Consider the following 11,345-nt stretch of genomic DNA (forward strand, 5'->3'; position numbering starts at 1 on the left):
AATAAACTCTATTCTATAAAATGACATCAGTGCACTGAAGCAGTAAACTTAACTGGGAATTTAATAATCATAGAAGTATACATTTAACAAAAAAAACATATCTATGTATATATTAGACTTGAATTAAGAAAGATCAACTATACATAAAATGCTGCTTATCTTACTTAAAACAAACCCCAAAAAAAGTATATTTATCAGCACATATCAGACAACATATATGCCGATAACGATATATCTGTAATAGACCTGATAATATCGGCTGACCGATATATTGGTTGTGCTCTAATTAACATAAACTTTTCACTCAGCCACCTTTATTCCCTCTCAACCGCAGTGCGTCCTACTCCTCTCCTCAACTCTGCCCTGCCTTATTTGTACTTGCACCACTTAAGCCCACCTTCCCTCGCCTCTCCCCAGCTTCTTTTTACTTTCCCCACATCAGTCGTGGGTGGCTTAGCACCAGATTGCGTGTCCACTGGGTTTCGCAACCCCCACATGTGGCATGACATAAAGGTCCAAGGCCACGGATTGGATGTCCCCCGCACAACCATTTCCAACATTCTCCGTAGCATCGGGGTCAAAGGTTAACTGAGACACAACCACATATAGGACAAACCATTAATGGAGTGGAAATTGCGTGGTGGGTGAAATAGTGCCTTAAATGCTTCTATGTTGTTGTCAGTGGGATTGTGTGTCCTGGCTAGTTAAAGCATGAGTTTGTTAATGCTTCTATTTGTAATTAGACGCCACTTTCTCTCCTCTGGCTCTCTAGACTATGCACGACTTTGAATACCTCAAACTCCTGGGAAAAGGCACTTTTGGCAAAGTTATCCTGGTAAAGGAGAAGGCCACAGGACGCTACTACGCCATGAAGATCCTGAAAAAGGAGGTGATCGTAGCAAAAGTGAGTGGTTGCCAGTGGGCAAATAAAGGGGAGAAAACACACTGGGGGGAGGGTAGTGGAGCAATGACTGATACCTAAATGGTTAGGCATTGTGATAGTTGCACAAACACTCTTTGTGGCTTTTTTTCCCCTTTCTTCTTCAGGATGAAGTGGCGCACACACTCACAGAGAACCGAGTCCTCCAGAATTCAAAGCATCCGTTCTTGACAGTAAGGATCCCCTCCATATACCTATACCAAACCTTATTTTAACTCGCAGAGATCCTCAGTGGCCTCTTCAATCCAACCCAGCAGCATCCATTCAGAAAATGGGGGCATTTTACCAGGAATGTTTTGAAGAGTTGTTCTTACAAAGGCTGCAGTCGAGCCAGGCCTTTTTATAGCAACACTGGATGTCCTTTCTATTAGTTAACCCTTTCTCTATAAGTCTGAGGTGGGTTGGATTGAAAAGCTACTTCAGAATAAGTGGTGGGGGGGCACACATAATGCAATGTGCTCAGTGCAATGAATGGAACCAATGTTTGCCACACAACAGTTATTAAAAAGCTTCAACACTGGATATACTTTGCCGTAGCTTTTCTAATTCTCTTCCTTTCAGACTTTTGTTTTAAAATTAAGCTTTAAGGGGCAACGCTGCACTATTGCACTATGCACTATTGTGATTTTTTATGTTACAATCAGCTGTTTAAATGCCAGCTCCCCCTTAACTTAGCTGGAAACACACTTCAAAGTTCTGCTTTGAGCATTTTAATTCTTTGTCTTCAGGGCCTGAAATACTCCTTCCAGACACATGACCGCTTGTGCTTTGTCATGGAGTATGCAAACGGCGGTGAGGTAAACAATCTTAATCATCAGTAAATGTGCACCTGTAGCTGTGACAGAATACTTGTGAACTTAAACTGTGTTACTGCTCCTATTTTCCTCGAACTAATCATCTCTCTCCTCATCTTTCCTCTGCCCCTTCACTGTCAATCTCCCATGTCCCTTTAGCTTTTCTTCCATTTGTCAAGGGACCGGGTATTCTCAGAGGAGCGAGCACGGTTCTACGGAGCAGAGATAGTGTCAGCTCTGGACTACCTGCATGCTGAAAGAAACGTGGTCTATCGAGATCTAAAGGTGGGTGGGGAAGCGCGTTTACTCTCCCTCATCCTCACTGTCAGCCTCTCTCCTCTGTTTTTCTCCTTTCCCGCTTCCCTTCATTTCTCCCCTGGCAGGATATAAATAGGATTTGCCTCCATCCAGAACAGTGGCAGTGGCCAGGGCCTATTGATCCGCCTCCCCCGGATCATTCCCCAGATCTCACTGCAGCTGGAGTCTCGGTCCACACGCTTACTGAGAGCTAGACAGAAATAACCACCAGTCCTACTTGAACAGATCACCGCTGCTTCCCCCTATTAGCACACATACGTGTTCTCAGTCACTATATTTGTGCATTTTCTGTGTGAGTGATTTCATTTTATGTGCGGGAAATAAAGCACAATAGTTAACAAGGGGATAATGTCCAGCATTATCCTAAAATAAAGAAGTTGCAAAGTCTCAGCTGCTTGTTTTTCTGTGTTTGAGTTGAAAAGCTAAAACAAAACCAACACTCTAAAGATGAGATCAGTGACGGATGCTGCGGACTGATACGACATGTTTGGGTTTAGGAGGGCTATGGGGGGTTATCAGTGTCGCAGTTGGCATCTGTAGCCCTACTACTTCCAGCTGATAAAACTATACCAGCCAGGTCAGCACAGCACAGCACTCCCTCCCTCTGCCACCCCCCCACCCCTCCCTCCTTCTCTCCCTTGGGTTTATGAGGCAAGCTCCCAGCCTGCTAGGGTTCTCCTGAAAATGCCAGGGTAGCAGGATTGGAGGATGTGCTGACTCTGGCCGGGCACTGCTGGCCACGTGTGAGCTACAGCTGCCAGGTGACTTTAACTGAGAAAGAGAAAGAGAGGGGGGGGAGGACACACAGATATTAAAAGACCATGCAACCTCAAGTCATGACACTGCATCATGCACATCCTTTAGGCCTTTAGGTCATTTAACCTGTACATTTTAGCACAAGGTGCATTTCTGTCCACTTGTATTTATGCAAATGTTCAATCTGTGCATAATAAAACTTGAGTTTAAATGACCAGCATGAAAATAAAGCCATCATTTCTCAAGAAACTTGATACTGGGCTGAAGTGGATGTATATGCCATATGGAAAAGAGATAATGTAATAGGCTGACAGAAACAGATCTTCAAAACTAGTTGTATCTTTGTACATGAATCAATAATATTCACATCACCTCCCATAATAAAATTAAGTTCACTTTCTTCCTTGTTCTATTTCCCCCTTAGCTGGAAAACCTCATGCTGGATAAAGATGGACACATAAAAATCACGGATTTTGGCCTGTGTAAGGAGGGGATCAAAGATGGCGCCACCATGAAAACCTTCTGTGGGACACCAGAGTACCTGGCACCTGAGGTAACGACAGTGATTAACTCCATCTGAGATAATGATGTCTTTCTTTCGTGTCATTTTTCTCTGTATGGAAGAATCTGCATGTTACGTTTCTGTCATTTATTAAATTGTCACCTTAATTCTTCAGCTTAACCAGTATGTTACCTATTGGATAGATGTTTTTATAGAGAGCTCAAGTCTTTGTTGACTGTAATGGAGTGTAACAAAAATAAACAAAAATGAAGTGAGATCATCTTGATTGGAGTAGATAAAGAATAGCATAAAGGTGGAGCCCAATAATGAATGCTAGTCCACATGAGACATGAGTAGATTCCAAACAAAAAATGCAGCGTGTGTTGCTGGACATCAGTGAATAAGAAGCATGTGGAAGAAAGGGCAGCTGTCCCAAAATGCCTTTCTAATCTCCAGCTGAAGTCTGAGTTAATCAGTGTGCCGTGTGCCCAGGGTAGGGCAGCCTGCTCTCATATTTGCTGTATGAGGAGGGGTGTGGCTACTCCCTATTGCGTGCAGGTATGACAAGTGTTGGAGTGGGCTGTGTAACTTGATACAGCATTGTGAGCGTGGGCGGTGTGTATGCAAGAGTAAGTGCACGAGTGTTTGCTCTAGCCCCTCGCCTGTTGCCGTAAAAATGTTTTCCGGGAGAAGGGTGTCCATGTTGACACAGTTGTCGTATCATTGTTTTTAGCCTCCATTTGGAATTTTCTCTTTAGTGGAGGAGGAGGGGTGATTGGCTGACAGCGCCTGAGGAAACGTGAGCTTCCACCCCTGGAAAAAAAAAAAAGAGACCACATTGGCTACAGCTGTTGTGTGGAACCAGGGTAGCCCCAGACCCACCACTGCTGGGATGCCTCAGCTGACCTGGGCAGAGCCAGAGCCAGTGTGAGCACGCAATCCTACAATCTTTCAGACTGCCGCACTGGAACACATACCTGTTGTGTTCATCAGTCAGACCAAACCTTCCTCTAACCATGAGCACCAGGACATCAAGGCAAGGCTTTGGTTGACCTTGCATATACATAAAAAGTTGTATATTATCTATGCACTCATACATGAGTTTTTGAAAGTTCCTCCAACCCCCACCTGTCCATCCTGAGCTGTTCCCAGCCCGAGTCTCTCCTCCACAGAGAGGCACAGTGTGTGACAGCTCCAGCCTCGGCGGCGGAGAGCAGGGAGACACCAGGGGGCGTTACCATGGCAACAGGGTCGCTGGCGACCGTCTCTATGGAGTGCGGGCCAGGCAGTGTTACAGGTTGTTCTGCAGTAAACAATGACCTTGTTGTGTGAGCTGCACAGGAATGCTGTAACGTCTGGGAATATTCCACCCCGAGCTGGGGGGAGGAAGAGGAGGGTGAGATCCAATCTGCAAAGCCTGACCAGTGTGTCTCTGGAGTAAGGAGTGGGACAAATTCACTTTGTCACTTTTATTAATTAGTTACAAAGAGAGAACTAATATTTCTGAGGGAATTAGCTTTTAGGGAATATCTACCAAGAAAAATGTGGACGAGTTTAATCTAGCCACTGAAACTGATCTGGATTCAGGAGCTTGGAAGATTAATGGCTGTTAGAGTAGAAGTTTGTGAACAAAAGTACAGAGTACCGGAACAGCAGCAAGTGTTTGTGTCTTTTATCCTCCATCTCCTCACTTTCTCCTCTCCCTGTCTCTGCTCCTTAGGGGCAGTGTAACAGTATTAGTTTGGGGCTGGGGCCCAAGCAGACAAGCAGTGCTGGTTACGTATATGAGGGATGAGCTTGGCTCCTGCGCTCCTGGCAGCTTCACAGCTGTGGTGCTCTTCTACATATATGGGGCAGCTGCGGGCCCAGCTGTCGCACGGTGTGAATCACACGACAGCAGCGCTGGAAATAGAGACGGCCCAGTAATCCTAGCCCCACACCGGCTTCACGTTACTCCCCCTGCCCTCTCAGTCCTCCTCCTCGATGCTCAACACTCACCACAGCGCCAGGCGGCGTGCCCACAGACACATACGCGGCTGGGTGCGCGCACACACACAGTAGTTTTGTTCCTTTTACGGACACATCCGTCCATCTGTTTTCCAGGACCCTCTCTCCTGGCCTGTGTGCTGTTGTGTCCATATCTAATTCTATTAATCCACCCACGTCTTTTACCGAAGTTGCTATTCTTAGGTCTGAATTGCCTAGCATCACGCTGCTTGTTTAAGAGAACAGACTGTTCTCCTTGTCTTGATTTCACCTTCAACATCCGCCTGGAGAGGTAGAATCCAGTACATGTCCCCAGGGACCTTGGAACAACTCAGCTCAGCAGCACATTAGTCATGCAACAGGTTGCACTGTTCAGTAAGCACAACACCGAAGGAGTTTGTCTCATTAAGAACTGTTGAGAAAAGTAATCTTATGGAAATAATACATTTCTAAATATTTCCATCTCTGTGATGGTTGTATGGTTGTGTTCATTGAGCAGTTTGTTTGTAGGACCCTGGTTTGTGTTTGTTGCTCCACGTTTGCTTATTTAAGCGACCCACACCTCTGCTGCTTGTTGATCTGTATGTGTGTTTGTGTATATGTGGAAGGCCCTGTGGTGATTAAATATGCAGTGCTCCAGGGGAAACACTATCCTTGCTCCTAATGTGAGATGTGAGTCAGTGTTGGCTGGGGCTGCCTCAAAACCCCAGACCAGGAGGGAGAGCAGGTGATTTTGGTGGGGGTGGGGTGATGGGGGCTACCCAGTTGCTTTAGGGTTTGTGTATTCAGCCGAAAGAGCTGCTGTCTTCACAGCCTTGTGATGTCCAAACACAAATGACCTGGGGCTAATTCAGTTATTTGTACTATATGTTAAGGAAATATGTATGAAAACTAACTATATACCCTTGCAAATAACCCAACAGCTGCATTAAATAAACTTTTACCCCTCGCCCCCCTAGGTGCTAGAAGACAACGACTATGGGCGTGCTGTGGACTGGTGGGGTCTGGGGGTGGTGATGTACGAGATGATGTGCGGCAGACTGCCCTTCTACAACCAGGACCACGAGAAGCTGTTTGAGCTCATCCTTATGGAAGACATCCGCTTCCCGCGGACACTCGGTCCCGAGGCACGCTCGCTGCTCTCTGGCCTTCTCAAGAAAGATCCAATGCAGAGGTTAGGCCCCCCCCCCAACTGTATCCTATATCAAAGACATGCTTCTAGTATGAGCTCATGATCTTTTTTTATGATAAAATATCTGGAAAACTGCAATTAAAGTTAAACACTAAAAGTGACAAGAAAATGATCAGCAGTGAGAAGTTTGCATATTTATTGATATTTATCTCATCATAACACATTTTGTGCTGATCTTTCAGGTTAGGTGGCGGTCCTGACGATGCCAAGGAAATCATGCAGCACAAGTTCTTTTCCGGGATTGAATGGCAAGATGTTTATGAGAAGAAGGTCAGTTTCTAACATGCTCACATTTCAGCGTTTCTCCCTTGTTCTTGGCGTGATGATGTTATTGAAATGACCCCCCCCCAGGATCAATAAAGTTACGTCACTTGAAGCACCACCATCTAAAAAAATATGTAGATTGTCATCAGACCAACAACTGTTACCAACCTGACTGATGACACTGATGAGCTGATATGTTTGCGTCTCTTCCCCTCAAACAGCTGGTCCCACCGTTTAAGCCCCAAGTTACCTCGGAGACGGACACACGATATTTTGACGAAGAGTTCACAGCACAGACCATCACTATTACGCCACCCGGACAAGGTAGCACCTTACTATACACTCGCAGACCCTTACATACTGTATACTTAAATAGGGCCTTAGTTATGTACGGTAAGTCAAATGATTAGACTGTTCCCTGTAACACGTAGCTGAATGTGAATGGTCCTGTGTTTGAATGTGATGAGCATTGTGAAAGAGGAGATGAACTGTCACCTAACGTGTGATATATTCCCACCCACGCTGTGAGACTTTATTAATGAGAAACTAAACTTTCAATACACTCAAAATGCAAGTTGACATGAGATCATCATTGTTTCAAGTTTCATTTCAAGCTGACTGACCTGTGAGAAAATAACCTATGAATTTACTTTCAAACTGAAGAAGTTAGGTGTTTTCCATTTTATATTGAATTTCATACTGCGTTCCTGGGATGAGACATGAGTTAGTTTTGGCAAACTCATTAATAATGTGAGTAAACAAACCATTCTGCAGGCATACCTGGCTCCCTTGAGAACAGTCTGCCCTCTTCTGGAGAGCCAGTGGCATAAAAACAGAAGGATAGTACGTTACAAAGTCATCATATGCATGACAATGACAGCTGTGATTGATGCAAAGATTATACAGTATAAAGAAAATATACTGAGATAAATAGCAGTATATTGGAATAAAATGTTTTTTTATTTAATATTTTTGTGTTTTCAATTTATTTACACAATAAGTTTATTAATAACTATTAATAATGTGGATGGGATGATCATGTAGGTAGAGAATCCACTGTTAATTTTACTCAGCTAAGACAGTTTAACAAGATTAGACAATGTTTAACTTACATTCATTTTTATGCAGCTTTTAAGATGAAGACAGTACTCTATTCTACTAAATATTATTAAAAAAAAGCTAAATTCAAGACAAGTAATATAGCATTTTATCTCCCATAATAGTAATATTAATATGTATCTCTACTAGGGATGCAGGATATGGATATAATCCAGTAAATCACAGTATATGTAATGTTATATATTATAATACCGTAAAATAGTAGATTTTCTGGAAAATTAACTGAAAAAAACTAAGGTGCTAATTCACACTGATTTACAAGTTTGTGTTGTGTCCACGCCCAGAGATATCAAAGAGGGAGACTCACACAGTGTGTATATGTGTTGTCATGTTGTCAGTCCATAATCTCTACATTTAAACTAACCAACTCTTTGCCCTCCATCCCCAGATGACAGTATGGAGTCCTTCGACAGCGAGCGGAGACCCCACTTCCCCCAGTTCTCCTACTCTGCCAGTGGGACGGCATAAACGACTCTCATACATTCCTCTGGCCCCACCATCTCCCCTCTCTCCCCACCCGACTGCACTCTCAATAGACCGGGGCCACGTCCCCGTCCTCCCAGCATTGTCTGCAGATGCCGTTGGTTGGACGCAACATTACAATCTGCAAGTTGTGTTTTACAGGAAGGAGGAAATACAAGACAAAAACAAAGATAACTGTGGTTGTTCTGTGTTGGCCTTTGAAGACTGACCACGGAGAGAGTTAACACTACCCTGCATTTCCTGGTCGTTACGTTGTATACCGAGCAGGCATCCATACACCATAATGAATGAGGAAATGTAGTATTGTTATGCACAAATTAGGCCACTGCTATGAATTTCAAAAAGGGCCATTTTGTATTGAAAATATATGATAGAATATGAATCAACCATTTCAAATAGAAGTAGGCATACTGTGGACCAAAACATCATGTGAGCAGAGTGTGTTGTTTGTTGATTGGGTGATAAAACCATGTCCGAACAATTCAAATACCATTCAGATCAAGTCTTCAAGACATTTTTTTTTTTGGCTTCAAAGGTGAATGTACCATATCAAATAAAGTCAATCTTTCTGCATATTTACATTTTGTAACACATGGTTGATTCTCCTAAGACTGAAATGCCATCATCTGGACAGGATTTGTATGACTTTTCTGTAACCCTGATGCAAAATTGACACCAGTCGGTCTGTTATATTATCATGCAACACCATGATGAGTCTGATGAATCAATTGTGCAATACATCCTGATGTTAGGAATGGCAGACATGCAAAGAACGCAGAGTGATTAATCATTAAAGTAAAAGCTGGTTTGCGGTGGATTCCTGTTTGCACATCGGAGTCACTGAGAGAACCCCGGTTTCCTGTCCAGATAATAAATAGCTTCTCCAGACCCCCTGAAGTAAGTGCTTATAGTTCCTGATGCCTTCCTATCTCAATGCTGTGCTGCAAACACCTCCTGGTTTCCCTCTGATCAGGATCAGTCAGGCACCCCAGTCCTCTCTGACCCTTCAGAAACTCTTCTCTCCTTTAGGGTTTTCCCTCTATGTACTGTATTGGGTGTTTTCCACCCAGTGCATTCACTGCAGCCTCAATGAGGTCACTTTAACATAATACATTTCTTTAGGAAAACTTTGCAAGCAAACTGGGCTTCAGGGGAAACACACAAAGTTACATCTTTGATTTGCTACTTTAGGGGGACTTGTGTCCCTTCACGAGCTTGTTAGTTATTTATATGAGACCAGCATTAACTAAAATGAGTTTTACTGTGCCAATGATATGCACTTTGCTGCCCCAAAATGATTGTATTTGGACTCTTATTTGTATTTTATGGTTGGTAAAGATTAAATTAGCGTCTATTATGATGTAAATTCAAATGTTGTGGATACAAATAAAAAGAATTGCTTGTTTGTATGATTACTCCCCTTTTACGCACAGCGGAGGCTGAACTGAGACTCTTGGGACTTGGGTTTCCTGAATGCCTCGGGTGTTTTTAAGATGGCATAATCACTTTTCAAAAGTGCATCATATGTTATTGAATGTAATGGTTTTTATGGTATTGTTTTCACTTCAATCGTTTTGCAAACCTTTTGTTCATTTTTTTTTTTTTTTTTTTTTTTTTAAATCTGATTGTTACTTATTCCTATGCACACTCACCCTTTGCTGTCACCTTCTGAAAATAGGGAAATTCATTTTATACTTTTTGGTTTTTTTATTTCAACTTTTTTTGTACCTACCCTCCCATATTCCTGAGACCGAGGACACCAGCTTTAGTAAACAAATAATATAAACTTTGTACACTGTTTTTACTTGTTTCTTTCAAATTGATGAAATAAAAAGGTCTTAACAATAAGCTGTACAGACTCCTCTTTCACTGCCAATCTTACAGTCCTGCCACTTGAAGACACACAAATGAGCACTGAAGTCAAAGTAATTCATCCATTATTCAGTCATTAACAGCACTGGTAGACTGTGTCTATACATATGCAGGAATTTCAATGTTGAGTTTTCCAGGAAAATTGTTTTTTTTTGTGCAGTTGTGTTTTTTTCCACATAAATGTTCATCCTTGTTGTCCTATTTACACCTGGTCATGTTCGTCCCCTTTTTAAAAAAAAAAGTGTTATCCTTGCATTCATTTTCTTTTTTCTTTTCTTTTTTTTTTTTAAATAAAAGGCCACTTTAGATTTAAGAAAATCCTGCCACATCTATTTGGATTTTTACCATATTTACATAAATTTAAAAAAAGTGTGTTTAAGCAGGTAAAAAACATTTACATTTCTCACCAGTAAATTCCTTTAATGTGCAAAAGTGACTATAATAAAAAATAATAAAAATTAATTAATGCGAGCAGGAATTGTGTTTATCTAAACCTCACTGTGATCACACCCCACAGACAAAACATCGCGAACTTTGTGAGACAAATGTTCCAGCACTCAGCAGCTCCTGACTGTGTCTTGGCTGTGTTCTGTGCCTCCACAGGACTGCTCAGGTCTACGTCTGGGGCTCTGCAGCTGGTCTGAGACGGGGAAGATGCTCCCCCTGGGCCTGGGGCAGATGGTACAGTCTCTGGAGCAGATGTTGACAGCCAGGGCTCACAGTCTGTCTTTGGCCAGCTGCAATGCACAGCGCCACACAGCGAGACCAAGGTTTGGCCCAGTGTGGCGCTCACCTGACAACCATCCCTCACCTGACTCCAGCTGCACTGGCCAAAAACACACCGTGCTGTGGCTGCAGCTCTGCCACGGGCCTCCCCTGGGTGATGTAGTGCTGTGCGAGGAACATGTCACTCACGCACACTCACACACACACTGTAAGACAGAGCTCTTCTCTGCTTTTCACTAGAGGAACAAATATTCCTTGTTACAGTATGATGTCAAAATACAGAGAGGCTGGCGCTGACATAGTCTAAATGTATGAAATATCAGGCAGTATTAGTCTTCTTTAAAAAAGGTATGTGAATCCAGTTAAGCCAATATCCCATGATGATTTGGCTTA

General features: G+C 42.9%; 1 protein-coding gene across 2 annotated transcripts in view; it reads left to right on the forward strand.

The window, feature by feature from the left end:
• Positions 1 to 10,196, forward strand: part of akt1 (v-akt murine thymoma viral oncogene homolog 1) — a 30,399-nt gene extending 20,203 nt beyond the window's left edge. For both annotated transcript variants that reach the window (XM_062439714.1, XM_062439713.1), the window contains exons 6-14: positions 773 to 904; positions 1,048 to 1,113; positions 1,669 to 1,737; positions 1,894 to 2,019; positions 3,233 to 3,361; positions 6,256 to 6,470; positions 6,671 to 6,758; positions 6,974 to 7,076; positions 8,260 to 10,196. In XM_062439714.1, coding sequence (XP_062295698.1) covers positions 773 to 904; positions 1,048 to 1,113; positions 1,669 to 1,737; positions 1,894 to 2,019; positions 3,233 to 3,361; positions 6,256 to 6,470; positions 6,671 to 6,758; positions 6,974 to 7,076; positions 8,260 to 8,339 — 1,008 coding nt within the window. In that variant the 3' untranslated portion in view covers positions 8,340 to 10,196. The remainder of the gene's footprint in view (positions 1 to 772; positions 905 to 1,047; positions 1,114 to 1,668; positions 1,738 to 1,893; positions 2,020 to 3,232; positions 3,362 to 6,255; positions 6,471 to 6,670; positions 6,759 to 6,973; positions 7,077 to 8,259) is intronic.
• The last annotated feature ends 1,149 nt before the right edge of the window (positions 10,197 to 11,345 follow it).

The sequence above is a fragment of the Scomber scombrus genome, chromosome 19, assembly GCF_963691925.1.
Source record: "Scomber scombrus chromosome 19, fScoSco1.1, whole genome shotgun sequence".
Taxonomy (NCBI): Eukaryota; Metazoa; Chordata; class Actinopteri; order Scombriformes; family Scombridae; genus Scomber; species Scomber scombrus.